The 26,111-nt window shown below is 35.5% G+C and overlaps 2 protein-coding genes across 5 annotated transcripts; both read left to right on the top strand.

The window, feature by feature from the left end:
* Positions 1–2,517: 2,517 nt before the first annotated feature.
* LOC111913041 (uncharacterized) lies at positions 2,518–4,741 on the top strand. The gene is made up of 6 exons (XM_023908763.1): positions 2,518–2,692; positions 3,149–3,566; positions 3,664–4,199; positions 4,451–4,492; positions 4,576–4,628; positions 4,736–4,741. Exons 1-6 carry the CDS (start codon positions 2,518–2,520, stop codon positions 4,739–4,741), a joined length of 1,230 nt encoding a protein of 409 aa, XP_023764531.1.
* A 1,327-nt stretch (positions 4,742–6,068) lies between these two features.
* On the top strand, positions 6,069–24,965 carry LOC111913047 (uncharacterized). 4 transcript variants are annotated; one of them, XR_008223687.1, is made up of 3 exons: positions 6,584–6,877; positions 13,377–13,655; positions 13,751–15,160. XR_008223687.1 is itself a non-coding variant. In XM_042902177.2 (2 exons), exon 2 carries the CDS (start codon positions 23,601–23,603, stop codon positions 24,861–24,863), a length of 1,263 nt encoding a protein of 420 aa, XP_042758111.2. In that variant the 5' UTR covers positions 6,210–6,877; positions 23,596–23,600; the 3' UTR covers positions 24,864–24,965. The 4 variants fall into 4 exon arrangements, 1 of the variants encoding a protein (XP_042758111.2); XR_008223686.1 differs by having other exon boundaries at positions 6,069–6,877; positions 13,377–15,160; XR_008223688.1 differs by lacking the exons at positions 13,377–13,655; positions 13,751–15,160 and adding an exon at positions 7,338–12,416 and having other exon boundaries at positions 6,069–6,877.
* The last annotated feature ends 1,146 nt before the right edge of the window (positions 24,966–26,111 follow it).

The following is a 26,111-nucleotide window of genomic DNA, read 5'->3' on the forward strand; positions in this document are numbered from 1 at the left end:
AGGCTCCCAAGCCTGACCCACTCAGTTTTATTTGTATTACAGGAAGTGGCACAAGGGCGTAAGATGGATGGATCATCTTGTTGTTTTGTTTACAAGTCTGTATATGTATATATTTGTTGAATGACTTGTAATGTTTATCGTTTATGCTTTATGGTCTGTATCGGAACATGACATCCCGAGTTTTGATTATATAATGAAATGCATCTCTTGATGAAATGCTTTGATAAATATTATTTTATCATGTTTTGTTTTGGGAACAAATTCCGCAACTCTTTCAAATCAAAAGGATTTACTCTGAAAATATTTAAAAGCATAAATGAAAAATCGGTCTTTTCTGGCCGAGATTTTGGGGATGTCACACCATGTTATAAACATGCATACTATGCCTCTCTATGATAATTTCTTTGTGGACAAATCAACCAGACATTACTCCAATGATGCTCATTTCACAATTCCAAATTCTTATCATTATCTAAGGTGTAGTGAAATTTTATCTTTACATGCATTCACCTTCTGTGATGTCAATGTTCTAAAGTTACGGGAGCGGGGGTCTCATGAGGATTTTTGACATCCTTACATTGATCAACAAATTAATCCTATTACATTTAAATAATATTAGTAATACAAATCACCAACATATTATAATGTTCATCTTTGTTTATTACGAAGAAAGGGTAAGAATTGTTTTTCGCTAAGAATACATCTACAAAAGTAGTAAGTTTATAGTTGCTGTTAAAAAAAGCAAGTTTATAGTCAGTTTAGCGGTAATACAATGTGAAAAAATCTTTATTTGATTCTATCGTTCTCATCTTTTACTTTCGTTAAGATCATCGAGCCATTAAGACCAACAATGCATCCATCACGATGTGCAGTAGAGCCTTGCCCAAATATGGAGTTCCATGGTAAATCTTCAAATCACTACCAGAAAAGTTGTTATTAATGACCAATTTTTTAGTGATGACCTAAAATTTGGTCAATAACAACATCATTTAGTCATCATACGTTTAGTTGTTACTCAATTTTGATAATCCTACAAATTTAATGACCAAATTATATATAATGGTCACTAAACTCCGAATAAAATTAAAATACTCTCCTTATCATAAGAACTATTAGTGACTAATAGATGCCTAGTAACAAAAACAAATAAATAATGGTCACTGAATTGAAAGTTGAATGACCAAAAATAACTGTCACTAACTATTATTTGTTATTCTAAACCGCATACGGCTAGACATTGACGACTAAATAGTGTTCACTGGTCACTGATTTACAAATTGAAAACAATTAATGACTATAAGTTGTGGTCATTAATTAATATTCCTATTTTCAAGAGTTTTTATCCATATCCGTATTCTAATAAACGAATAGTTTTAATCTCTTTTTGCCAAGTGCCACTATAATACAACTTCTCATTAATATTATGTAATGTGTCATGTAGATATATTAGGTAACTCATTTCAAAATTCAAATTTATATTTTCTAATTATATGTTAAATTTGAAGTTATAATAACTTTAAAATTTTGATATATCTCTTGATTAATAATTTATTTAAAATGATTTATTTAAAATAAATGATTAATAATTATAAATTTTTGTTATAAAAGTTTAGTTAATTTTATAATCGTGGTTCCCACAGGTTATAAACTAGTTAGTGTTATACATAAAACTATTTCTCATTCTAGTATACATTCAAAACTATTTACCTTATTAGTATTATTTTGAATTTAAAACTATTATTATTGTTTTTTATTATTAAAAAAAAATAACGCTCCCTACATGCTGGAACGGAACAGCGTACAAAAAAAAAACCGAAAACAGGCTAGGGCTTCAATCGTCTTCTTCATCCAACGGCTTCATCCGCCGTAGCCAGCCGCCTGTGGCTTCTTCCTCCTACGTCGGCCACCTACCTGCAACCTCTTCTGCCCGTCACCGCCCTCCTACCACCTCCATAAACTCGCCGGTTTCAAGGTATGCAACCTATTTTCCTTCTCGTTTTTGTAGTTTTTTCTGTTTAATTCATTGCACTCTCATTTTTTCTTGATTTTGACCTTCTCCACCGAATTGAAGATCAAGTTATGCATCTGTCTGATTTTTTTGTATATGTCACAACTTGTTTTTTGATGTTTTTAGATGGAATTGATTGCAATTTTTACTTTTGTTTCTTTTTTCTTGTTGTCATAGATAATATGATCAATTTTTGATTAGTTGTTTCTTTTTACTTGTTGTCATAGAAGATATAATCAAATTTTGATCAGTTTTTGTTTCTTTTTTCTTGTCATAGATGATATAAGCAATTTTTGATTAGTTTTTGTTTCTTTTTTCTTGTTGTCATAGATGACATGATGAGTTTTTTGATTAGTTTTTGTTTGTTTTTATTTCTTTTGTAGATGAATTCTATTAGTTTTTTTTTATTAGTTTTTGTTTGTTTTTATTTGTTTTGTAGATGAATTCTATTATAGACATAATTGACAATGATGATTTTTATAATCTCTCAAGCTGCTATTATAACTAATATGATGAATATAGACAATGAAAATGAGTTACATGAAAATTTGGAAGATGAAATTGGAGAGGAAAATGATGAAGAAGCACCTTTTGACAACAATGTTGAAGTACCTTCAACTTTTACTAATATGGATGGAACAAATTTGAATATTGATGACAATTGGATTGTGTCGCAATCAACGAGTAAGAATGATTTCACACGAGAGTTGGGAAAAGATTCTTTCAAGGATACATAAGAACTTGTTAGAGCAATCAAGATCCATTGCATTAGGACACATAGACAATTTGAGGTCATTAACTAACGCCCAAGTATTTTGACTCTAAGATGCAAGTTATACTTACAATCTGGTTGCAAATGGAAACTTCATGCAAGTAAACGTAAACGTAGTGGATATTTTGAAATCACAATTTATACCGGTCCACATACTTGTTTGCACTATAAGCTTTCTCAAGATCATGTGAACCTAGATGCAAGCTTGATTGCTATGGAAACTAGGCACCTTATAAAAGCACAAACTTCTATCAGTATTCCTGCTTTGAGAGCTGAAATAGTTGAAACACTAGGCTATACTCCTTTATATAAGAAGTTTTAGGTTGGAAAGCAAAAAGCAATTGAATATGTGTTTGGAAATTGGGAAGAGTCTTATGTCGCTTTACCAAAATATCTAGGTGCACTTCAAAAGTTCAATCCAGGAACTATTGTTGAACGGTGTGTTTCAAGATCAACCGATGTAGATGAAGTTGAATTTAGGCGTGTTTTTTGGGCTTTTGCTCCCTTTATCAAAGGGTTTCATTATTGTCGACCGGTGATTAGCATTGATGGTACACACTTGTATGGTAAGTACACAGGTAAGATGCTCATTGCAATGGGAGTTAATGGTAATAATCAGATTTTGCCACTTGCATTTGCTATTGTAGAAAATGAATCTTATAATACTTGGAATTGGTTTCTTTCTCATGTCAAGAATCATGTGGTGAAAGACCGTGAAGGCATATGTCTAATATCGGATCGTCATGGGGGAATCCTTAAGGCTGTCAATGAGCATGGATCTCCATGGTTAGAGCCACGTAGTTTTCATAGGTATTATTATATTTCTTAATTATTGTTTATGACATTTCAATAACTTGCTTCATTAACTTACATTTTTTTAAAGGTATTGTTTACGACATTTCATCAACAACTTTTATGACAAGTTTCATAATTCAGTGTTGAAAGCTTTAGCTTATCGTGCCGGGAGTCAGAATCAAATTCGAAAGTTCAACTCCATCATGGAAGAAATTGGAAAGCTAAATCCACATGCTCGACATTGTTTGGAGAGCCATCCACTTAATAGATGGACACTTGCATATGATGGTGGCAGGAGATATGGGTTAGTCACAACAAATTTGTCAGAGATTCTCAATAGTGTACTTAAAGGTGCTCGTTTTTTACCAATCACAGCTTGTGTGCAACTTACATTCTATAGAATGGTGCATTATTTTGAGGTGAGACGTCCTTTAGGATCTAGTTCTCTAGCTAATGGAGATGCACATACTCCACATGTTATTGCAAAACAAGTAGCTTTGATGGCAAAAGCAAGTGCACATTCCTTGAGATCTTTTAATCGAGAAAAAGGTATATTTGAGTTGATAACACAAAAAGGTCGAAATGTGCAAGTAGTTAATTTGGAACAAAAAACTTGCACATGTGGTAAGTGGGAGACATTTAAATAGTTGGCAATATGTTGATAAATGTTACTCGATTGTATATTATTGTGCTACTTGGACATCTGAGTTCTCCCCGCTTCCTCATGAAGCATATTGGCCACAATCACCATTTAATGCATTACTTCCAAATTTAGAATTATTACGGAATAAAAAAGGCCGGCCTCGTTCAACAAGATTAAAAAATGGTATGGATATTAAAGAACGAAGAAATGTCACTCTTTGTGGAATTTGTAGGCAACCGGGTCATAATCGAAAACGGTGTCCGTCTAAGCCAAGGTAATTAAACATATAATATTTTTTTATGGTATTGTTGTGGCTATTCTCTTATTTTATTTTATTTTTTTTAATCGTTTTTACAGGTAAGGATCTGTTATCGGCTCAAGTTCAAGCTAATTGTGATGTTTTTCTTTTTGTAACAAACAATATTGGAGTTTTTTTTTTTAATTGTGGTGTTTTTCTTTTTGTAACAAACAATATTGGATTTTTTTTAATTGTGGTGTTTTTTTTTGTATCAAACAGTGTTGAGTGTTTTTTACCTTAAAAACATTTTGTTTGTAATGTTCGAGTTTTACATCTTAAAATATATTGTATGTTTAATTTTATGATGGCTAAAAAATTGTATGTAAAAAAATAGATATTTAAAATAAAAAACAAAAATAAAAAACATAAATATAAATTTTTATTCAAAAAAAACAGTAAAAGTTTGAAAAAAAATTATTATTTAGAAAAACAGTAAAAATGTGAAATAAAAAAGAAACGGAGAAAAGTTGGATATATTTAAAATAAAAAAAACATTAAGAAAAACTGAAAAATTAAACAAAAATGAAAAAAAATACTAAAAAGGTAAATAGTTTTAAATGTATACTAGAATGGAAAATAGTTTTGTCTATAACCCTACTATGGAAAAAACTCCTATTTTCAAAAACAACTTTGAGCTTTGTTTTCTTTAAACATAATTTTAAGACATTTTATTTGACTAGTCTTTAACTAAGTTTTTACTTTTTATGCACTCATCTACAACTAATCAAAACTAGGGGTGACAATTGATGAAAGACACGACAAAAATACATGTCACGAAACGAAACTGAGACGAAATTGAAATTCGAATTCGTGTTCGTGTCAAGTGTAAAAAACATGACGTCTTGTCGTGTCGTGTTCAAAATTTGACACGAAATTGACACGATTTAACATTTTTTGTCATGCTTTTCGTGTTTTTTGTGTTTTGTATGAATAAATATTAATTAAATACATTAGTTGTTATTTCATGTTATCTTTGTCGTGTCGTGTCGTGTTTGTCGTTTTTTAATCGGTTCGTTTTCGTGTTAGTTAAAAAAACCCGAGATCGCGTCGTGTCGTGTTTGTGTTAAATAAAACCTTGTCGTGTTGTGTCGTGTCGTGTCAGACAAAAACACGACACGATTGCCGATTTGCTAGGGGTGTGCGTGGGTCGGTTTGGGTCGGTTTTGGACCCCAACCCAACCCAACCCGTAAATGATCGGTTTCTGGTTTTCAGAACCCAATAGGATCGGTTTCTGGTCGGTTCGGTTTCTCGGGTTCTGATATCGGTTTGGGCGGTTTCTCAGTTTCTTGGGTTCAACCCATACACTTACGGTTTCTGCGTTTAAATCCATGGGTTTTGGGTTTAAACCCATTTTTCAGAAATGGAGCAATAAGTTAAATAATTCAAAAAACACCTAATTGAAGTTAAATACTTCAAAAAAATGAGTTTTACAACCAAATAATCTATTACAACCAAACACACAATCAAGAAGTGAAAAACTGAAAAGCAATTGTAACCAAGAAGTGAGAAACTGAAAAGCTATCAGGGAGAAATTTGAAAACTGAACCTGAGAAGCGAGAAGGAATCGTCGGAGGCGTAGCGGGCTAGCAGCTTTGGAACTTGGAAGGGTGGCGCCGACGGTTTGGGAACAGGGTTGAGCTCGTCGGAGCTCTTGCTACTGGAGTGTACTTGCATCGTCGTCTTCGATCGGGGGAGGTGAGATGAGCAACGGCGTTGCCGCTAAGTGAGAACTGGATGCGATTTACAAATTAGCCACATTTAGGCTTGTAATATTAAATATTGTGTGTTTTTTTTTAATATGTACATGGTTCGGTTTTATGAGTTTAGTGGGTCGGTTTTATGAGTTTAGATATGGGTCGGTTTCTATGTAAAAACCGAAACTGAACCCGATTTTTCGGTTTCTAAAAAATTTAAACCCTAACAGTCGGTTTTGTTTCGGTTTCGGTTTTTTCGGTTTTAGTCGGTTTCTCGGTTTCTTGTTTTGGGTTTGCTCACTCCTACGCATTTGCCACCCTAATCAAAACCCTTTTTATCAAACATATTTATTATACTACCTGATAAGGTATACCGTATACGCGACCTAAAATTACTCTGGAGGCGTTTCATAAATCTTTCTGTTGTCTTAGAGGAAAAGGTTTGAGACGTCCATTTTCTATTTTTATCGTAATGTTCAAACTCTAGAGTGAAAAGTCACCCAGCCTCTCGTCAACACTTCTCTCCTCTTTGCCCTAAATCGACAGCCGCCACACAAACCATCGGCAGTTCGGCACCTGCGTCGCCGGTCCATCGTATCCGGTCAATCGTCGCCGGTTCACACCCTCCCATCGACGCACCTCTGTTCTCCACTCGAAGTCAAACAGGTACTGCTCTCATGTGGCATACATCACTTCCCTGCTAATCAAATTATCAATTGCTAATCAATCGGATCCTTGATTCCATTCAACCAAATAGTAGCTAAAATCATAGCAACTTGAAACATGACCTTCTTAACAAACAGAAAAGCTTTGATTTCCTATCATTAAATTAGCACATAGTTTACAATCAGCTGCATTTTTGTTTATTCTGCCATTCTACCAAACTGTTGAATTCGAACCATGCTCTCATGTTATCTCCATACTTCTCTTTCATCAATCACAACGGAAATCCAAATTCCACTATTCATTCTCAAACCATCTCTCTCACATCAGAAAATGTATCATTTTTTTTAATATTTTAATTTGGTTGTTTTGGCTGATATAAAGAAAAACATTCTGAAGGGAGATTATCTCTTCCAGCTCGTAACTTTTTGATATTTTTTTCATGATTTCCTCCCTCTCCAAGGCCTGCACACAGATAAATATGTTGTAAGTAATCTTTCTTTATTTAAGAGTCATGAAATCTGTGAGGCCTCAATAAGTAATTACATGTATAACATAAAAGAGTTATTAAACTTCACAACTTCCAGATTCTACTTTAGACTATTTGGCATGCTAGTTTATCTTCAATAGATCTGTAAGTTAGTAGTACATTTTAGTTTCTATCTCATATACAAAATTTAGATTAACTTATTGCTCAATTTAACTATCCCACTTGAGTTTTCTTAAATTATATCATTGTCATTATACATTTATACTCTTTTCAAGAAATTTTCTTTTATCATTGCATATGGACAAGTCTTGGATGAAAATAGTTTACAGGACAAAGGACCCAAGATATGAGTTGGGTGTGATTGAATTGCTTAATTTTTCATATTGTGATAAAGAAGTGTTGTCAAAAGTTCCATGCCCTTGCAAAATATGAAACAATTTTCGACATCATAATAGAACAACTATATTCTCACATTTGATGCAAATGGGAATTGTTGTTAGTTATGTTAGGTGGATGTATCATGGTGAGTCATATAATCTGTCGGATGATGAATGATGATATATAAGTTGATGGGGCTAGTGATGATTTAAATGATGATGACCTTGAAGAAATGTTAAATAACATAGGTCAAATATTGATCCTTTTCATATCTATTTCTAAGAAAAATAAGATTTTTTGAAAGTAAAATGCTATTTTCTGCATGTTTTTGTAAAGTTTGCTGTCTATTTTTGGTTTTTCTGGAAAATATTTGAAAGATATACAGAAACTAGCACTTGTAGCAGCAAACTTTAATCATCTTCATATCTATTTCTTAGAAAATATATTTTTTTTTGAAAATACAATGCTATTTTCTGCATGTTTTCTAATGTCTGCTACCCATTTTTGTTTTTTTCTGGAAAATGGTTGAAAGATATGTAGAAATAGCACTTGTAGCATCATACTTTGATCATCTTCATATCTGTTTCTTAGAAAACAAGATTTTTTGAAAGTACAATGTTGTTTTCTCCATATTTTCTAAAGTTTGCTGCCAATTTTTGTTTTTTTTCTGGAAAAAAACCTAACAAGCTATGGATCGATCAATGCAAAATCATGATTTTGGAAGTGACAAAAAAAAGACCTTTCTCATACTCACCACCAGATTTAAGATGAACAATAACAAAAACTATAAAAATAGAAAAGACAAAGATGGAAGAGATTCCTAGTAAAATGAACCAAAAAGAAAAAGAGGAAGCAAAGAAATATTGATCATGATGGAGCTCCTCCATGATTTAATCTTACAAAGCCTTCACCATCCATCTTCAGAGTAAAAACAATAATAATCGATTTAATCACTCCACTTATATCCACCATTACTTCCTTTTTCATACTCACCTCAAAATCAAATAAATTTTCAAAGTACCAGTATACGTCAAGAAAATAAAAGAAACAAAAAGAGCTTCTTAAGATGAGATCAAGGTTTTAAAATACGGAATCGGGCCTCAAGGCGTTTACCCCTCGCCTCACGAGGCGTAAGCCTCGAGGCGAAATGAGGCGTAAGCCTCGAGGCGGAATAAAATAATAATAATATATTATATTAATCATAAAAAAACATACTAAAGTCCAATTTCAAACATAACAGTCTTACTTAATGTCATCATCCCAAAAATAAAAAGATACTAAAATTCATAATAGTCTTCAAATCATGCCAAATTAGTAAAAACAAATGCATAATAGTTAACAGGGGGAGTAAGAAGCGGGGAACAACCTCGATTTTAACTCACAAGTTGATGACCATGTTCGATTTGGCTAACAACAGTTAACAGGGGGAGTAAGAAGAAACGAGAAGAGAAAAGAAAGAAGAAACGAGAGAATAAGGAGTGACGGCTAGAGAAAAATTAGGTCAAGTAAAGATATCACGTGATTTCTAAGGTCAAAAAGTCAAAAAAAAAAAAAAAAAAAACCCAGAACGCCTCTTACGCCTCGCCTCGGAACGCCCCGCCTCGGACCGCTTTTCACCGCCTCACAAGACTGAGGCGTGCGCCTCATTCTCCCCCTAAGAAGCGTAGCCTCAGAATCGTTTTTCGTCTGCCTCGCCTCGAGGCGCGCCTCGAGGCGTACGCCTCGAACGATTTTTAAAACCTTGGATGAGATGAAACACTATCTTGCTAGTTCTTGAGGTGGGCGAATGGAGAAGATAAGCTGAAGAGTAACAGTGGTGATACTTTGACTTGAATTTTTGAGGTGGAATCTAATTTAAATTCTTTATTTAGTGAAAAAAATGATATCATTAAAGAAACCAACAATTACAAGTCAAAGCCTTCTTTTAGCCAGTAAAAATAGTTTTTACTGTATGCCCTTAAACTACAAAAAAAAACGTGAATGACCATTTAAAACAAAACCAGATTGTTGGTTGGGCTAGAGTGACATTAGCCCCATCTATTTCTTAGAAAATAATTTTTTTTGAAAGAACAATGTATATTTCTGTATGTTTTCGGAAGTTTGCTGTCCATTTTTGTTTTTTCTGGAAAATATTTAAAAGATATGCAGAAACTAGCACTTGTAGCATCAAACTTTGATTATCTTCATATGTCTTTCTTAGAAAAATAAGATTTTTTTTTAAAAATACAATGCTATTTTCTGCATATTTTCTAAAGTCTGCTGTCCATTTTTGATTTTAGTAGAAAATACTTGAAAGATGTGCAGAAATCAACACTTTTAGCATCAAATTTTGATTCATATCTATTTTTTTTTGAAAAATAAGATTTTTTGAAAGTACAATGCTATTTTCTGCATGTTTTCTAAAGTTTGCTCTCCATTTTTGGTTTTTCTGGAAAATACATGAAAGATGTGCAGAAGTTAACACTTTTAGCATCAAATTTTGATAATCTTCATATCTATTTTTTTGAAAAATAAGATTTTTTGAAAGTATAAAGCTATTTTCCGCATGTTTTCTAAAGTTTGCTCTCCATTTTTAGTTTTTCTGGAAAAATATTATAGGCCCAAGGACACATTCGTTTTCAGCAGAAGGAAGAACAAACCAAAGCACCCCAATACTAAGTTATTCGTTGATGTCTTTTATCTTTATGATCTTTTAATATCTGTCAGTTCTTTCTTTTGTAATGCTCCTCCTACGTTCTGTTATTATGGGGGGTGATGTGTGCAAACTCACTTAGTTTTAAACCTATTTTTAATTATCAAATAACACACAAAAGGCAGTGAACCTATCAATTGTGGTATAGCTAAATAAGCAGGGTATCGATCACAGGGAACGACAAATTAAATTAAAAACTAATTTTATCTAAGTTAATTAAGAAGTAGGGGTTTTCTCTAGTTTTACAAGACTAGAAACTTACTAACTATTACTAATTTAAGACTAAAAAATAACGACTTAACTAGATTCAATAATTGGAAAGGAACTTCTGTTTAGTTCAACTTGGTTAACTCTATGGTTGATTTCAAGGTAATGGTGCAATGGATTAATTCTTTCGTTGGTTACCAATTCAAGTGATTAGATTCGTGTTCACTACCCTAATCCTTAGCAAATAAACTAACTTAAACAGTGGCCAATTGTCTTATTTAATTATATTCACTAGATTAATTATTCGGGTTAAGTTAGACTTGCAATAGTTAACTAATTTATTCTTTTAATTAACTCCTTGTTTGATGGTCATCTTACAAGCTTGCACATGAATTTACTCAATTTTCTTATTAATTCTAGTTTCATATTCATTAATCCTAGACATATAGCATAGTGATCACATAGCATATGAGGTCAATAATCAATAGATGTTCATGCTAATCAATTATCTTCCTATTAACAGAAAATTAATTATTATTCACACACAAGGTTCTTTAGCAAGCTAAAATAACAAAAATTCACCAACTTGGAATTAATCCTACCAATCAATCAAACCATATTGTCAACTTTGTATCCCCAAACAGAAGTCTAAAGGTTTTAGCTCATAATTGAAGTAAGTAACAGCAAACAAACAAAGTCAAATTGCTTAATCATAATGATAAAACAAAAGAATAAATGGAATGATGAAATTTTGCCTCAATTACTCTCCGGAATTGAATTCTAGCTTCCTTCGTCGTCTTCTAGGGTTTCTCTGGCTTCTCAATCGTAGCAAAGTACTTCTAAATCGTCCCAGAACTCTTCTCTATCGATCTGTGGAATTATCTTTAAATATACGAATCGACTCGTCGAGTCATGTGGTGACTCGTCGAGTCCCTCTCACATTCCCCGTATTGTGATAGCCTTCTGGGATCCTGAGTCATTATCTTCTCGATCCTTCGATCGGACTCGTCGAGTCGTCACCCCTACTCGCCGAGTCAAAGCCATTTTAAGTGTTTTTCCTTCTTTATTTCTTCCTTGATCTTTCTCACTGCTTCTACCGCTTCCTTTCGCTTCCGAGCTTCATCTTTGGACTGAAAAACATAATTTAACACTTTTAAGTACTTTTTGTCCATAATATGCAATAATTTAGCTAATAAATGAGTAAAAATGTATACTTAATATGAACTAATTATGCACATATCAAAATACCCTACACTTGTCTTTTGCTTGCCCCCAAGCAAAACTGAATTTTAAACATATTAGAATCATATATAAAAACTCCAATCTAACCCAGCCATTATGCCAAGACCGCAACGCATGCATTTGTGTCTAAAATTTTTCCTAAAGACCTCACATACTCCAAATACTCGCAATCCTCATAAACATTTGCCCACTCATCCCGAACTATGCTCATTTTATGCAACCCTCCAAATCCATCCGCAGAAAACCTCTTACCCTCAAGGTGTTTTTAATTGAGCAACCCGAGCATACATAATCTAGAATTACAACTTTTTGATACCACTATGGAGCTCTTTTGAATTCATCTCTTCTTCGATATTTGCTTTGATCTCTTTGAATTCACCACCTTTATTGTTTGATTTTCGGGTATCTTCAACTTTTTGATTTCTTGGAATTTTGATATTTTGATCTTCACTTTAATTGCTCCAAAATTCATACAATTTCTCTTGTAATTCTCTCTCTCTCTCTCTCTCTCTCTCTCTCTCTCTCTCTCTCTTTTTTTTAACATGTACCTCTCTTTTTTCACTCAAATCCCTACATGCTTAAGCAGGGGCGCTCAACCTCAACCTTTATTGGCTAATGATAACAATCTTCCTGGATACATTTCAAGTTTAGGCTGCTAAACATATTGCATCCCTCGGGCCGAGCAGGGTCGTGTTTTTGTCCCATGATTTCACTAGAATAAGGAAGCCACAAATGCACTAGAACGTATATAGGCTCAACTAAACATTTGGGTTATCATGCAATTATCAACACAACTCTAACCTGGAGTCCTAATTACTTTTACCAAAATTTTCTAAATAAAGTCCTAAGTAATATTTTTGGTATGCAAAATTTTAAAATTAGCCTAAATTAAGACTCTAAATTTTCTATTATGTAACCAACCCCTACCCCACACTTATTTGATGCAATGCCCTCATTGCATATTAAGCATAATAAAAACATAAAAAGAAACTAAAGAGGGAATTGGAACAAATTCCCCTGGGATAGCAGTGGATAGGTTGATCACTTTCATTTTAGCTCCAACTTCAATTAACTTTAGACATGGTAACATCTCATCCATGCCTTGGGCGGCAAATCTCGTGTGGGTCGCTCCAAAAACGCGGAAAACAGTATAATATCTTCAAGAATCAATATGGAAAGAATAAATAGTCAAGTGGTACTCTAATTAGCATCAAATCAGCAGCCCCTTCGACATGAAACCAAACGACTCGTCGAGTTACTTCGAGAAATCTTCGGATGAGAGATCTTCGAGAAGAAAAGTTGTCAACCTAATAACAAGTCATTCTATATTAAATAAAACGCCAAGAACTATGAGCCATATGTAGGAAGGGGTCAAGAAGTCAGCGATGTATCATTTTAGGACTTTAAGAGAGAACCATAGACATTCAAAATTATTTGGTTTTAGCGACCCCAACTTCAATCACCATGAATCCATTTACGCTTCTGTCATACAGATATATGGGATGCTTTCCAATGGCTTCATTAGAAGATAGTGGACATAGGTTTGTTCATATTCTGAAAGAACTAAACAAGAGTGCTCAAGAAGTGGAATTGGATGATAGTTCAGTAGATTTGGTACGCGGCGATATCACAAGAGCCTTGATCTCAAGTGTCAAATTTAAGTATAAGCAACTGTGTGGTTTTGCCTGTGGGGCTCATGTATCATTTTTGGTGGAATCATTACTCAAGATGTGGAAATGACATTGTCTACAATGTTTTGCCTCATTCACTAGGTTAATTCATCACATTCCTTTTTTTATCTTTCTGTTTCAGAGCATCATAGTTATGTTTTTATTCAATCTGACACTTAATATAATAATGTTTTCAGCTCTTTTACTTTCACTCGACCATGTCTCTTCCTGGGGTTCCCTTGGTACCCGATGACATGCATTAAGCCTATCAATAGTCGTTATGAGGGACAAATTGTAATGTTTGGAACTCAATTCCAAGATTCTTCTTACAGGGTGTGGTTCCTTGAGGTGCAAGTTCGCAAAGAGCCTAGCATTAATGAGGGTATCATGTGGTCGAGAAAGGATGTTGATAGTTGCATATCCAAATGTAGTTGTCAACAAGCAACTAAGCAAACAGTTATTGTATCGTGGGTGTAACATTGGGCAGTTAAAATCAAAAATTGTTGCTTCTGCGACATCCCTGACAAACATCTTCTATTTGATGTGGATTTTGTGTACCAATATCCGTTTAGTCGTAGCTTTTGGCAGGGTAAGTTAGATGTCATTGTCAACTCTGTTGACAAGGAGGCAATGCTCTGTGTTGATAAAAACAAAATGCATGGTTTTCAACAAACCAATGCTACAATGTGGCAAATAGGGTAATATGTGTGACATCAGAGTGGTAAAACCCCAAGCCATTGATAACTACCACACCTCGAACGACATGTTACATAGGTATAAGATACCCATGTCAAGAGCATTGACTGTTGCTTCGCAAAAGTAGAATTCGAAGAGATGCTAGTGAAGAAACCCTTAGAAGCCAATGCCTTATATCAAACCTAAAAGAATATGTATGTGCATGTAGAAGAATATGTACATGGAGGCGGTTTGAAGAATATTCTTATACCGGAGGGATAATCCAGGAGGTGCCAACACCGGTACAATAATGGTTGTCGGTTTAGTTTGTGTAAAAATTAGTTAAAATTTGACGGTCAAACCATCGCGAACCGATATGTATTAAAGATCAATTGTGTGTAATTTTATGTTTATACTGTATATTAAAGATATTATACTCATCATTACTTTTAGAACGTCTCAAACAGCTCTACAAACCGTCTATCGTTGAGGATCAAATCGAAAATCACCAAAATTTAATTCTATTTGTGACGTTAAAAATAAATTTCTGCATCGAGTATACCTAAGACAGTAAGCAAGCTCTTTCAGAAAAAAAATTACGTATCGTGATTTTATAACACGAGATTCGAAAAACGGAATTTATATCACAAAATATATTATACATGTTAGAACCTATAATATCCACCATAAGGTTAACATTGACTTCAATAATGTAGGAAATGGCTTCAAATGAAAGCTAAGAGGACACTTTTATTTTTATTTTATTGGTTTCTCTTCGTTCCTCTATCCTCTCGTCTTTCTCTCATCTCTTTATCCTTGTCGGAAAAACGAAACCAAAGGGAGGATGTTGCTGCCTCCGTTCCAGCCACCACCCCCTCTCCTTATCGACAAGCAAGCCATACCAGACTTTTTTTTTGTTCAGGCGTCAAAAACAGCTTTACTAGGAGCTTCCTGTTGAGAAAAAAATGCAAGCCGACAACCTCCGCTATATGCCTTGCCCATCCCTTCACGTTTTCTGCCGGCGACGAGATCAATGAGACCAAGAGGATCATCGGTCTCGATGGCTTCTCCTCCCTTGATGATCTGCCATCATCGGACCAAGCTCCACCATCATTGCCTAGCCATCTTGAGACCAACCTTCTTTTTCCTTTTCCAGTTGAATCCACTACCGGAGTTTCCCATTACTGCTTTCCATTCGTGTTTTTTTTTCTTTCTTGATATTTTGACGACGAAGACCCCACCCCTTTGTTGGTATTGATTTCCCCAAAAATAACCCCTCACTTTTATTAATTAATCAACATCAGCCCCCATTGGTTTAAGTTCTTACAAATCAACCCCTTATTGTATTAACATGATCAAAACAACCCTCCATTTGGTAGTTATTGACCAAAACAACCCTTCCAATCATTATATAAGATTTAAAGCAGCCCTTTTGATTAAAATCATTACAAATATAGTCCCAAAAATGTTTCAAAGTTCAAGAATGGTTATTTGGTGGTTTCACATGTAAAGCTTCACAAAAACGAACCTAGATCAAGATCAGACATCGAAAGTGAGTTTCTATGACCTTTCTTTTATAGTTTTAATATTTGAGGAGAATACATGCGGGTTTAATGAAGTTTTGATGATTTGGGGGAGGATGCATATAAATCATTTTTACTAAAATTGCGAAATTTGTCGCATATAATAACAGAATTGATTTTCGGATTTTAAGAATCGTTACCTAAAGAAATTATGTATCGTATCAATTATGTAACTTATCGATTTCTATGGAAATTGTTAGTTTCACATTGGTTGAAACCTGGAAAATGTTACAAAAGCAGTTGTTATGTTGTCCAAATTTTGTCATGACAGACAATAGAATGTGGAAATCCTTTAAGTCTTACGAATCTCAAATACTTAAATACTCCAATCAAATATTGTTCCTAAATAATAATAAAATTATAAGTATTCAAAACCTTATAACTAAAAGTTTATGATTAGGATGCGTAGACACATCGTTAGGATCCAACACACACGTGTTTTGTATATGAGATATGTTTGTGTCTGAAATCCACATGAGTTAGGATCATTTCCTAAGCTGCATGGGCTATGTTTATAACCAAATTAAGACTGTATATCGTAGTCAATGTCCTCTGTGTTATAACCGTTAATCCGTATGAAACATGGAATGTTGGGTATAGATCGACGATATTGATTTATAAGGTTGACATCCCGCCAACAGTTGCTAGCTACAACCATCGTCCGATAAGGCAAAAACGAGCGTTGACGTTCCTACACTATTTACTCCACGACGTTGATAAAGCGTTGGTGTGGAACTTTTAGCACGCCCATATTAGTGCCATTGAATATTCAAATTTAGATGACGTTGATAAAGCGTGGGTGTGGAACTTTTAGCATTGAAGTTTCTACACTATTTACTCCATGAGGTATGAAACCGGTCGTTTTTATTGGCTTGGCGTGATTTAGACCACCATGAATATTTTTGACTTTTTTATTTTTATTGGCTTCACCTAGTTAAAGAACCACATGTATTTTCTATTTTAGATTTTTAAGAAGATACTGCCATTCAATATTCAAATTTAGATGACAATAATGTTTATGTCGTATTTTTGCAAAAATACGATGATTTTACATTATTTTCTTGCATCATTTGTCTTTGTAAGATTACCGGTCTTTTTATTTTTATTGTGTGTAGATTTTATTAATACTTTTAAGAAACATTAAAATAAAATGAACCTAATGAGTTGCTTTGTAGAAAACAATATTTCAATGGTAAAATTAGGTATGGAAAAAGTGATTAATTTGATCTTATTATCTCCCTAAAATCTCGCTAAATTTAATTTATCTCTTTTTCTCTCGATAAATTCTCAGCCACAATCTGTTCTATTTGTTGGCTCTCAATGTTTGCCTTTTCTTGGATAGGGTGGGAATTGGTTAAGTTTATGAGTTCGTCGATTTTTTCGAATTAGTTTCTTCGTTTTGAAATTTTTTTTGTCAATCGAAAACCAAACTGAACAAAATTCAAACCCCTCTAGTTGGAACTGAAAACCAAATTTCAATGTAGTTTGAATTGATTTGAAAACTGATAAACCAAATTGATAAATAGATAAAATGTTTTTTTTTTTTTTTTTTTTTTTTTTTTTTTTTTTTTTTATCTATTAATCAATTTCTGTTGCGTCTTTGGGGCTTTTTAGAAAACTATATATCAAGGGTAAATTGGGTGTGGAAAAAGTGATAATTTGATCAGCTCTGTAACATCTAATTATCTCTCCTAAAATCTCTTAAATTTCACGTCCCTCTTTCTCTCTCGATAAATTCTTGGCCACAATCTGTTCTAGTTGTCGGCTCTTAATATTTGCTTCTTCTATGATAGGGTGGGATGGGTTCGTTGGTTTCTTGGATTTGGTGTCCTCGGTTTGAAATTTTTATAATCACTTGAAAGGGTTTAATGGTTTTTGATGTGTGTAAAACCCACTAGTTTTAAACCTACTTTTAATTATCAAATAACACACAAAAGGCAGTGAACCTATCAATTGTGGTATAGCTAAATAAGCAGGGTATCGAACATAGGGAACGACAAATTAAACTAAAAACTAATTTAATCTAAGTTAATTAAAAAGCAGGGGTTGTTCTCTAGTTTTACAAGACTAGAAACTTACTAATTATTACTAATTTAAAGCTAGAAAATAACAATTTCACTAGATTCAATAATTGGAAAGGAACTTCTGTTTAGTTCAACTTGGTTAACTTTATGGTTGATTTTTAAGGTAATAGTGCAATGGATTAATTCTTTCGTTGGTTACCGATTCAAGTGATTAGGTTCATGTTCACTACCCTAATCCTTAGCAAATAAACTAACTCAAACAGTGGCCAATTGCTTAATTTAATTATATTTACTAGATTAATTATTCGGGTTAAGTTAGACTTGCAATAGTTAACTAATTTAGTCTTTTTAATTAACCTCTTGTTTGATAGTCATCTTACAAGCTCGCACATGAATTTACTCAATTTTCTTATTAATTCTAGTTTCATATTCATTAATCCTAGACATATAACTATGTGGTCACAATATATCATATGAGGACAATAATCAATAGAAGTTCATGCTAATCAATTATCTTCCTATTAACAGAAAATTAATTATAATTCACACACAAGGTTCTTTAGCAAGCTAAAATAACAAAAATTCACCAACTTAAAATTAATCCTACCAATCAATCAAACCATATTGTCAACTTTGTATCCCCAAACAGAAGTCTAAAGGTTTTAGCTCATAATTAAAGTAAATAACAGCAAACAATCAAAGTCAAATTGCTTAGTCATGATGAATAAACAAAAGAATAAATGGAATGATGAAATTTTGCCTTAATTACTCTCCGGAATCGAATTCTAGCTTCCTTCGTCGTCTTCTAGGGTTTTTCAGGCTTCTCAATCGTAGCAAGATACTTCTGAATCGTCCCAGAACTCCCCCTCATCGATCTGTGGAGTTATCTTTAAAAAAGCGATCCGACTCGTCGAGTCAAGTAGTGACTCGTCGAGTCCCTCTCACATTCCCCGTATTGCGATAACTATCTGGGATCCCGAGTCATTATCCTTCTGATTCCTCGACCGGACTCGTCGAGTAGCTATCTGACTCGACGAGTAGAAGCTTTTTCTAGTGTTTTTCCTTCTTCATTCCACTCTCTAGCTCCTAATCGCTTCTCTTGCTTCCTTTTGCTTCCGAGCTTCATATTTGGACTGAAAAACATAATTTAACACTTTTAAGTACCTTTTGTCCATAATATGCGATAATTTAGCTAATATATGAATAAAAAACTATACTAAATACACACTAAATATGCACATATCAAAATACCCCACACTTGTCTTTTGCTTGCTTTCAAGCAAAACTGAATTTTAACACATTAGAATTATGTATAACAACTCCAATCTAACCCAGCCATTATTCCAAGACCGCAACGCATGCATTTGTGTCTAAAATTTTTCCTAAAGAACCCCCCATATTCCAAATACTCACAATCCTCATAAACATTCGCCCACTCATCCCGAACTATGCTCATTTTATGCAACCCTCCGAATCCATCATCAGAAAACCTCTTTACCCTCAAGGTATTTTTAATTGAGCAACCCAAGCATACATATTCTAGAAAATTACAATTTTTTCGATACCACTATGAAATTTTTTGAATTCTTCACTTTCTTGATAATTTGATCTTTGATCTCTTTGAATTCACCAACTTGTATTGACCTTTGGTATCTTCAACTTTTTTGGATTTCTTGGAATTTTGATCTTTTGATCTTCACTTTATTTGCTCCAAAATTCTTACAACTTTTTCTTGTAATTCTCTCTCTCTCTCTCTTTTTTTTTTTTTTTTTTTTTTACATGTATACCTTACTTTTTTTTTTTTTTCACTCAAAACCCTACATGCTTAAGTAGGGGCGCTCAATCTCAACCTTTATTGGCTAATGATAAAAATTTTCCTGGATACATTTCAGGTTTAGGCTGCTAAACATATTGCATCCCTCGGGCTGAGCAAGGCCGTGTTTTTGTCTCATGATTTCACTAGAATAAGGTAGCCACAAATGCACTACAACGTATATAGGCTCAACTAAACATTTGGGTTTTCATGCAATCATCAACAAAATACTAGCATGGAATCCTAATTACTTTTACCAAAATGTTCTAAATTAAGTCCTAAGCAACATTTTTGGTATGCAAAAATTTAAAATTATACCTAAAATAGGATTCTAGTTCAACTAATATAACCAACCCCCTAAGATTCTAATTCAACTAATATGACCAACCCCCTACCCCACACTTAATTTATGCAATGTCCCCATTGCATGTTATGCATGATAAAGAAAAATACTAAAGTAAAGAGGGAATTGGAACAAACTCCCCTGGGATAGCAGTGGTGAGGCTGATCATCTTCAATTTAGCTCCATCTTCAATCAACTTTAGACATGGTAACATCTCATCCATGCCTTGGGTGTCTCGTCTCGTGTGGGTTGCTCCACATACGCGGAAATCAGTGTAAGATCTTCAAGAATGGAAATGGAAGAATAAGTGAGCAAGTGGAACAAGTAGCAGCATCAAATCAGCAGTCCGTCGGTATAAAAAGTGAACGACTCGTCGAGTCTTATGGTGGACTCGTCGAGTACCAGCGCGCCTTCTCAGAATATGTAGAAATACAAGGCGACTCGTCGAGTCAGCTTAGTGCACTCGTCTAGTAGGCCACTGAACGAAAAAACTTGGTATTTTGCAATTGTTTTAGCCTCCAAAAACGTCTCTAACTCTTCCCCATGTTTAGACTCAATTGCTCATACCCCTAAGGACCGGACTCGACACTTTGATGTTAAAGTTCCGCTTCCTTGACTCGCTTTCACTCGTGATAACATCCATGCTATAACTCTAAACCATCCTAAGCAAGCAATCCTAATCCAATCCTGAAAAATAACTAAAGCATACAATCATTAAACGCAATAAAATCTCAAACAAGTCATACACACCAAATAAGAATAAAAACAAAACAAAATTTGTTTAATTAAAACACAAAAATCAATCCTCGTCCTCCTCATCATCATTGGCGGCTCCACTTCCTCCGGCTCCACTTCGTCTCGCACCAATCACCTCATCCCAAGATGGAATAAAGGGGTAATTTCCACCATCAATATGTGGGATATGGAAGTGGTCAAAAAGTCGTATATGAGATTGGTTGCTAAAGTTAAGCGCCCTCGCCATTTGATCCTGCATCCGCCTCATCTCCACATTGTACCAATCCATTGGTACGTCTTCATTCTCGACCGGAATCACTGGCGGCTCGTCCTCCACATCCCGCTCTCTTCTTGATCTTACCCTCCTTCCCGGTGCTTCGGGACCAACAACGGGGTCATCATTTGGGATGGCATAATGGCCACCACCATAGTCTTCAATAATCTGTGCTCTTCGGAAAAGAATGGGATTGAATGGAGGTGTCGGGATCAATGTCATGAAGTTCCATGCACCGCGGTTCATCAACCCGAATGAGTTAGCCAATCGGGTGACAAACATCCCACCATTAATACGGGAGGTTTTGCGATCCTTGACCGCACCCTCCGAAAGGTATGAAGCTATACACCAAGGGATGTTGCAAAAGACGCCGGGTGTAATTATACTCCATAAATAGAAGACGTCAAGGTTGGAAACCTTGTCATCATCTTTTCTTTGATTGATGGTGGAGGAAATAAGGCGGTGAGTTGGGGATCGGATGCTCCCTTCCTGTGCAGACTTCGGGATGTAAACTTTATTTCCAATGGTATTCCACCAACCCGTGCTTGTAACTCCATCGGGAAATGCCATATGTGCTTGTGCTAAAAAGGCCCGAAAGATGTTTGTTGAAACCAAGGGCTGATCGTAGATCCCTAGTCGGCAGGCAAGATCCACTACCGAGCATTGACGAAATTCTCCCCGAGGCAGAAACTGAAGCTTGTTGGATGAAAGACATCCACTCCCCCGGTGAAAGACACCGTGGAGAAAAACTCCAAACAAAGCTCTAAATAGACCGGCTCTTGTATGCGGAAGACCCGGCTCCACCCGTCGCAGATCATTGTTTGGCCTTCATGTTGGAACTCCTTTAAAAGGTAAGGAGCTAATTCCTCCTCATGTCGAACACTTTGCAGCCACTCCTAATCAATCCTGTTTGGCACATAAACCTCCTTCTTCTTAATATCAGATAGCTTCTTCTTCCATTTCCGCATTGTTGAAGCGGACTCAATTTGCGGGAAGTTTAGCCATGGAAACTCCCCTTGGTTGCCACTTGAAGTTTGTCCCCTTCTGAACATGATGTCTGCAAAATAAACACACAAAACCCAGAAAACACAGAATATAATTAAAAAAAATGTCTCCTGTCTGTAACTCGACTGGACTCGTCGAGTCCAGACCCGACTCGGCGAGTCGCGCAACCTGCACGAGTCGGTCAACGAGTCACTACAAATTGGACCATAAAACCTGTAAATTCTTTCAAGGGTGTTGTCTCAACACTTAGTATTGATGTATTAAGGCCAAAATAGACACTCAAAACAACTTAATTCATGAAAAATCAAAAACCTAGAAATTTAATACTTCTCAAAAAACGGGTTTTTTTTTTCATGCAATTACTACTATGGATGGCCTTATAATCATGCTCTTAACAGAAAGTAGGAAGAAATTTGTTACCTTTTTGGATTGGGCTTGAGAAATTTGAAAGAACTTGAAGAAGGATGATGAATGCTTGAGAGAGAATGAAAATAGCGGCACCCGACGAGTGTGGTTTGTGAAAACTGATTCTTAGGGTTAAAACCCTACTTACCCAATGTAAAAGTAATTTCGAAAAATTATTATTTTTTCTTTTTTTTTGTAAAAAAAAAAAATACCGACTCGTCGAGTCGTGGTCAGACTCGCCAAGTCTGGTCGCGAAGTCAATTCTATTCTGAAATCCATGTGGACTCGTCGAGTCGTGGTCAGACTCGGCGAGTCGCTTAAAAAAATGCATAGTTTTCAAAATTTTGTTATGTATTGTAAATCATTTCACCCCACACTTAGCTTATGCACACTCTCAAGCAGACATGCCCGATGATTTGGAAGATTAAGATTTAAAAACGAAGGGAAAATAAATAAATAAAAAGAAAACTAAAAAGAAAGCAAACTCTATATAACGGGTTGCCTCCCGCCAAGCGCTTCTTTTTGAGGAGTCATTAGCTAGACTCCTTCCCACGACTCTCAAGCAGACATGCCCGATGATTTGGAAGATTAAGTCTGACCACGACTCGACGAGTCGGTATTTTTTTTTTTTTACAAAAAAAAAAATGAAAAAAAAATAATTTTTCGAAATTACTTTTACATTGGGTAAGTAGGGTTTTAACCCTAAGAATCAGTTTTCACAAACCACACTCGTCGGGTGCCGCTATTTTCATTCTCTCTCAAGCATTCATCATCCTTCTTCAAGTTCTTTCAAATTTCTCAAGCCCAATCCAAAAAGGTAACAAATTTCTTCCTACTTTTTGTTAAGAGCATGATTATAAGGCCATCCATAGTAGTAATTGCATGAAAAAAAAACCCCGTTTTTTGAGAAGTATTAAATTTCTAGGTTTTTGATTTTTCATGAATTAAGTTGTTTTGAGTGTCTATTTTGGCCTTAATACATCAATACTAAGTGTTGAGACAACACCCTTGAAAGATTTTACAGGTTTTATGGTCCAATTTGTAGTGACCCGTCGACCGACTCGTGCAGGTTGCGCGACTCGCCGAGTCGGGCCTGGACTCGACGAGTCCAGTCGAGTTACAGACAGGAGACATTTTTTTTAATTATATTCTGTGTTTTCTGGGTTTTGTGTGTTTATTTTGCAGACATCATGTTCAGAAGGGGACAAACTTCAAGTGGCAACCAAGGGGAGTTTCCATGGCTAAACTTCCCGCAAATTGAGTCCGCTTCAACAATGCGAAAATGGAAGAAGAAGCTATCTGATATTAAGAAGAAGGAGGTTTATGTGCCAAACAGGATTGATTGGGAGTGGCTGCAAAGTGTTCGATATGAGGAGGAATTAGCTCCTTACCTTTTAAAGGAGTTCCAACATGAAGGCCAAACAATGATCTGCGACGGGTGGAGCCGGGTCTTCCGCATACAAGAGTCGGTCTATTTAGAGCTTTGTTTGGAGTTTTTCTCCACGGTGTCTTTCACCGGGGGAGTGGATGTCTTTCACCCAACAAGCTTCAGTTTCTGCCTCGGGGGAGAATTTCGTCAATGCTCGGTAGTGGATCTTGCCTGCCGACTAGGGATCTACGATCAGCCCTTGGTTTCAACAAACATCTTTCGGGCCTTTTTAGCACAAGCACATATGGCATTTCCCGATGGAGTTACAAGCACGGGTTGGTGGAATACCATTGGAAATAAAGTTTACATCCCGAAGTCTGCACAGGAAGGGAGCATCCGATCCCCAACTCACCGCCTTATTTCCTCCACCATCAATCAAAGAAAAGATGATGACAAGGTTTCCAACCTTGACGTCTTCTATTTATGGAGTATAATTACACCCGGTGTCTTTTGCAACATCCCTTGGTGTATAGCTTCATACCTTTCGGAGGGTGCGGTCAAGGATCGCAAAACCTCCCGTATTAATGGTGGGATGTTTGTCCCCCGATTGGCTAACTCATTCGGGTTGATGAACCGCGGTGCATGGAACTTCATGACATTGATCCCGACACCTCCATTCAATCCCATTCTTTTCCGAAGAGCACGGATTATTGAAGACTATGGTGGTGGCCATTATGCCATCCCAAATGATGACCCCGTTGTTGGTCCCGAAGCACCGGGAAGGAGGGTAAGATCAAGAAGAGAGCGGGATGTGGAGGACGAGCCGCCAGTGATTTCGGTCGAGAATGAAGACGTACCAATGGATTGGTACAATGTGGAGATGAGGCGGATGCAGGATCAAATGGCGAGGGCGCTTAACTTTAGCAACCAATCTCATATACGACTTTTTGACCACTTCCATATCCCACATATTGATGGTGGAAATTACCCCTTTATTCCATCTTGGGATGAGGTGATTGGTGCGAGACGAAGTGGAGCCGGAGGAAGTGGAGCCGCCAATGATGATGAGGAGGACGAGGATTGATTTTTGTGTTTTAATTAAACAAATTTTGTTTTGTTTTTATATTCTTATTTGGTGTGTATGACTTGTTTGAGATTTTATTGCGTTTAATGATTGTATGCTTTAGTTATTTTTCAGGATTGGATTAGGATTGCTTGCTTAGGATGGTTTAGAGTTATAGCATGGATGTTATCACGAGTGAAAGCGAGTCAAGGAAGCGGAACTTTAACATCAAAGTGTCGAGTCCGGTCCTTAGGGGTATGAGCAATTGAGTCTAAACTTGGGGAAGAGTTAGAGACGTTTTTGGAGGCTAAAACAATTGCAAAATACCAAGTTTTTTCGTTCAGTGGCCTACTAGACGAGTGCACTAAGCTGACTCGACGAGTCGCCTTGTATTTCTACATATTCTGAGAAGGCGCGCTGGTACTCGACGAGTCCACCATAAGACTCGACGAGTCGTTCACTTTTTATACCGACGGACTGCTGATTTGATGCTGCTACTTGTTCCACTTGCTCACTTATAAGACTCGACGAGTAGTGCATTTGTGGTTTCCTTATTCTAGTGAATTCATGAGACAAAAATACGGCATTGCTCAGCCCGAGGGATGCAATATGCTTAGCAGCCTAAACCTGAAATGTATCCAGGAAAATTTTTATCATTAGCCAATAAAGGTTGAGATTGAGCGCCCCTGCTTAAGCATGTAGGGTTTTGAGTGAAAAAAAAAGAGTGAGGTATACATGTAAAAAAAAAAGAGAGAATTACAAGAAAAAGTTGTAAGAATTTTGGAGCAAATAAAGTGAAGATCAAAAGATCAAAATTCCAAAAAATCCAAAAAAGTTGAAGATACCAAAGGTCAATACAAGTTGGTGAATTCAAAGAGATCAAAGATCAAATTATCAAGAAAGTGAAGAATTCAAAGAATTTCATAGTGGTATCGAAAAAATTGTAATTTTCTAGAATATGTATGCTTGGGTTGCTCAATTAAAAATACCTTGAGGGTAAAGAGGTTTTCTGAGGATGGATTCGGAGGGTTGCATAAAATGAGCATAGTTCGGGGTGAGTGGGCGAATGTTTATGAGGATTGTGAGTATTTGGAATATGGGGGGTTCTTTAGGAAAAATTTTAGACACAAATGCATGCGTTGCGGTCTTGGAATAATGGCTGGGTTAGATTGGAGTTGTTATACATAATTCTAATGTGTTAAAATTCAGTTTTGCTTGAGAGCAAGCAAAAGACAAGTGTGAGGTATTTTGATATGTGCATATTTAGTG

This window comes from Lactuca sativa, chromosome 5, assembly GCF_002870075.4.
Source record: "Lactuca sativa cultivar Salinas chromosome 5, Lsat_Salinas_v11, whole genome shotgun sequence".
NCBI classification, from domain to species: domain Eukaryota; kingdom Viridiplantae; phylum Streptophyta; class Magnoliopsida; order Asterales; family Asteraceae; genus Lactuca; species Lactuca sativa.

Excerpts from the sequence above, each read along its gene's own strand:
- LOC111913041 (XM_023908763.1), top strand. The coding sequence starts at position 2,518 with ATGATGAATATAGACAATGAAAATGAGTTACATGAAAATTTGGAAGAT. Across the intron at positions 2,693-3,148 it reads GATTGTGTCGCAATCAACGA|AGTCTTATGTCGCTTTACCA; the intron begins GTAAGAATGATT and ends GAAATTGGGAAG. Across the intron at positions 4,200-4,450 it reads ACAAAAAACTTGCACATGTG|GCAACCGGGTCATAATCGAA; the intron begins GTAAGTGGGAGA and ends TGGAATTTGTAG.
- LOC111913047 (XM_042902177.2), top strand. The coding sequence starts at position 23,601 with ATGTTCAGAAGGGGACAAACTTCAAGTGGCAACCAAGGGGAGTTTCCA.